We start from the raw sequence: 3,126 nt of genomic DNA, 5'->3' as shown, positions 1-3,126 counted from the left end.
TAGAGGTTCGCAGTGTGAATGTGTGCTCAAAAAAGGAACTGTGTGGTATAGAGTCAGCATGGACCAAAATCCTTAAGGAATGTTTCCAGCGCCTTGTTGAATTCATAGTGCAAAAAATTCAGGCTGTTCTAGAGCTTAAAGGGGGTCCCAACCAGTACTGAATTAAAAAAGCCTAACAAAGTGACCACTGAGCACAGGTACTGGCCTGTGAATGGTAAAGGTGAACTAATAATACATTTACTTAAACTACGCTGAAGACTGTACGTCCATAGCTTTTAATAATGCGTGTTATACAAGCTTGAAAAATGACTGCGTACGTTTGTTGTTAACATAGAATTCATGCTTGTTGGCGTGGTACCCATATGTAATATGCCATGTGCACACGTGTGTAAAAGCGAGAAGAAAGCTGCCCGTCGCCTTCTTACACAAGTGGCACTGAACTGCACCACTAGGCAAACAGGGAGAGATAAAGATACCGCAAACGAATGATATTGCTACAGAAATCCAGTACGGCGTCCAAAGGTCGATGTGCATAGCTATATGGGAATATGCGGAAGGGTGGATTGTTTTTCAGAACGGTATGGCATAAAAGCAACACAGACTGCAACTGTTTGTCCTTGAGGGTAAAAAAATGTCCGATACACTGCAATATAAAACGAGACAATCATTTAATTTTTATTTTTCTCCTTGATATTTTACATGTACAAAAAAAGACATGTACAAAAAGAGCCATGTACAAAAATTATCTTGAATTAGTCTATTTACAGTATACTAAAACGCAACACAAATAAGAAAATAGACTCAAATCTGAATAAAATTATGTCCATTCTACAATAACGTAGACAATCACTTTTTCGGGTTCCAGAAGCATTAATCTCTTGTAAACTGCAGAGAAAGACTGCATTTCCACAGCAACAGCGCGCAGGCGGATGCCCGTGTTCCGCATGACCGCGCATCTTCACTTCAACTGTTGAGCACAAAAGAAGAGAAATATAATATGAATAATTATTCATAAACTTCCTCCTCAACAGAGGCAGTCAACTTAGACTACCACAACAAAAGTGAAATACCACTTGATGTTGAACTGGAATAGGTCTACGTTTATAATAATTCAGAATAACAATAGTCTAGTTCAGAATGCCAAGACATAGGCCGTACTCACAAATAAAAAAGGCGATTTGCGTATAAGCTAAACAATAATAATCATGTAAACTAGGCGGCGTAGCCGATAGACCATAAAAGCTGTTCAGCTGGAAATTATATTCTCTAAACCAAATATCGGTTTGATGTTCAATCTTTTGTTCATATTATGAACAAAATTTAGATTTGTTAACGTTAATTCACCTACACAAGAGACATAGGTGCAGCGAGTTTTGTGGAAATAGCGTGGAGAGGATCAAGGCCTCCACTGCCCTGCCACGAACAGTAAATTGGATAATGGTTAACAGAAAGGTAAATATTCTTTTTCGTTTTACTGGTAATTAGCCCACACCTCTTCACAAAATGTTAGACTCTGGTCTTCTATCTGGTGCAAGATTAATGTAGACGATTGTCTACAATGAAGTTATTGCATGGAAAAGCCGTTTATATTAGGTCAGAAACAACAACGACAATGACGACACATTACAGTGATGATAATAATTACCTTTAGGGGTTCATATAGCCGAAGTTTCCGTAGTGGAGATGGGTGCCGGCTCGCCGTCCACAGCGGCTGATACTGTGTGCAGGTTGTCACGCCGACCCATGGGAAGCGTCTCTGGTCCTTGCGTCTGGCCACCCTGGGCTTGTATAGGCTGTCGGGGCATGGCATCAGGGTCCCCGCGGCGGCTGTGGACAGCACCATTCCTTCGGAAAGAGTTTCTTATTCTGTTGGACAGACGACTGGACAGGCGCCTCACGACACCTGCGATACCTCTGTCCCGTTTCAACAAACCCACGTCATCCTCAAGTTCCTCCGGCGGTACCTCGATGTTTCCAGTGTACCAGAAGACCCACCAGATCAGGCTCAGGAAGATTATGATAGCGCCGGCATATATGAGGAAGTCATAGAAGAACAGATCCCCGAACACTCCGGTCATAAGAACGATCAGGCCGAAAGTATCAAAGGCGACCGCGAGCCAAAAGGCACAGGAACAGCGACCTAGTCCCCGAAGTTTAGTTTCCATGTCGACAAAAAGAGAGTCCTGACAAAATAAAGTTTCACCTTTCTATTTTTCCCCCCAAAGAATCATTCGTGATCTGTTTCCAACCCCATCTACCTCAAAATCTTCCGCCTAATGCCCGTTTTGTCGTTACAGGTAGGCTACGTTCAGCCAGGTGTACATTCACCGCTATTTACCTGTGTGAGGACGAAAGGTATCGACGCAGGTGGGTGGGGGTGATGTCGTCACCATCGTCTGACCCAGCAAAATACAAAGGTGAACGGACTACAGGTAATAAAATCGCGTGCAAGAGTGTAAAGATAAAAGATTTAAGAAAGACTGAAACAATGTTGAGTTATAATAACATACTAGAGGTCTCGTAAACAAATTTGGTCCTCGGGTTGTCGTCTTCGGTTTATTTAATTCAGAGGTATTTTGCCCATGTTATTAATTCATACATTGGTTTAAAATATTAAAATGTAGTATTCTAAAAAAATTAGCTATAGACCTGCCTTATTGAAATATAAACTAGAAGCTAAATATTACACGGTAATTTAGATATTTCAAACTTCCTAAGAATCATAGGCGACACTACTATATAGGCTACATTTTAGTTTTTACATTTCATATTTTTCAGAGTACTTAAAAAAAAAAAAATCAGACTGAAAATTCCTTACATTGGCATATGTTATTAATAACGACACAGCGGAAGCTACCCTACCCTTTTGTCTGGTCAGACAGTAAATGCTCCCTGTATCACAGGTCGTTGTTTCCAAGGTTTCTGTCACCTAAGCTCCTCTCCATTGTGTGTTCATCTTTGAAACAATGTGAAAAGAACTGAGGCAACACTGCCACCCGGCGGTGTGTGCAGAAATACGTCAACAATCAAAGTTTTGTTCAAAGTTCCAAATGCCTTAAGGCTATACGTTTTTGTGACAGTGATATACTTAAAAAAAAATTAAAGTCTGGCATATTAAAATGCACA

The 3,126-nt window shown here is 40.8% G+C and overlaps 1 protein-coding gene across 1 annotated transcript; it reads right to left on the bottom strand.

Moving 5' to 3' along the window:
- Nucleotides 1-651: 651 nt before the first annotated feature.
- Nucleotides 652-2,887, bottom strand: si:dkeyp-72e1.6 (transmembrane protein 238-like). The gene is made up of 2 exons (XM_064314756.1): nucleotides 1,646-2,887; nucleotides 652-967 (listed from the first exon to the last, which is right to left on the bottom strand). The coding sequence occupies exon 1, from the start codon at nucleotides 2,163-2,165 to the stop codon at nucleotides 1,656-1,658; it is 510 nt and encodes a 169-aa protein (XP_064170826.1). The 5' UTR covers nucleotides 2,166-2,887; the 3' UTR covers nucleotides 652-967; nucleotides 1,646-1,655.
- Between the last annotated feature and the right edge of the window lie 239 nt (nucleotides 2,888-3,126).

This window comes from Anguilla rostrata, chromosome 17 (assembly GCF_018555375.3).
Source record: "Anguilla rostrata isolate EN2019 chromosome 17, ASM1855537v3, whole genome shotgun sequence".
NCBI classification, from domain to species: Eukaryota; Metazoa; Chordata; class Actinopteri; order Anguilliformes; family Anguillidae; genus Anguilla; species Anguilla rostrata.
The sequence above is the reverse complement of the archived record's forward strand: the minus strand, read 5'-3'. Positions and strand labels throughout refer to the sequence as shown.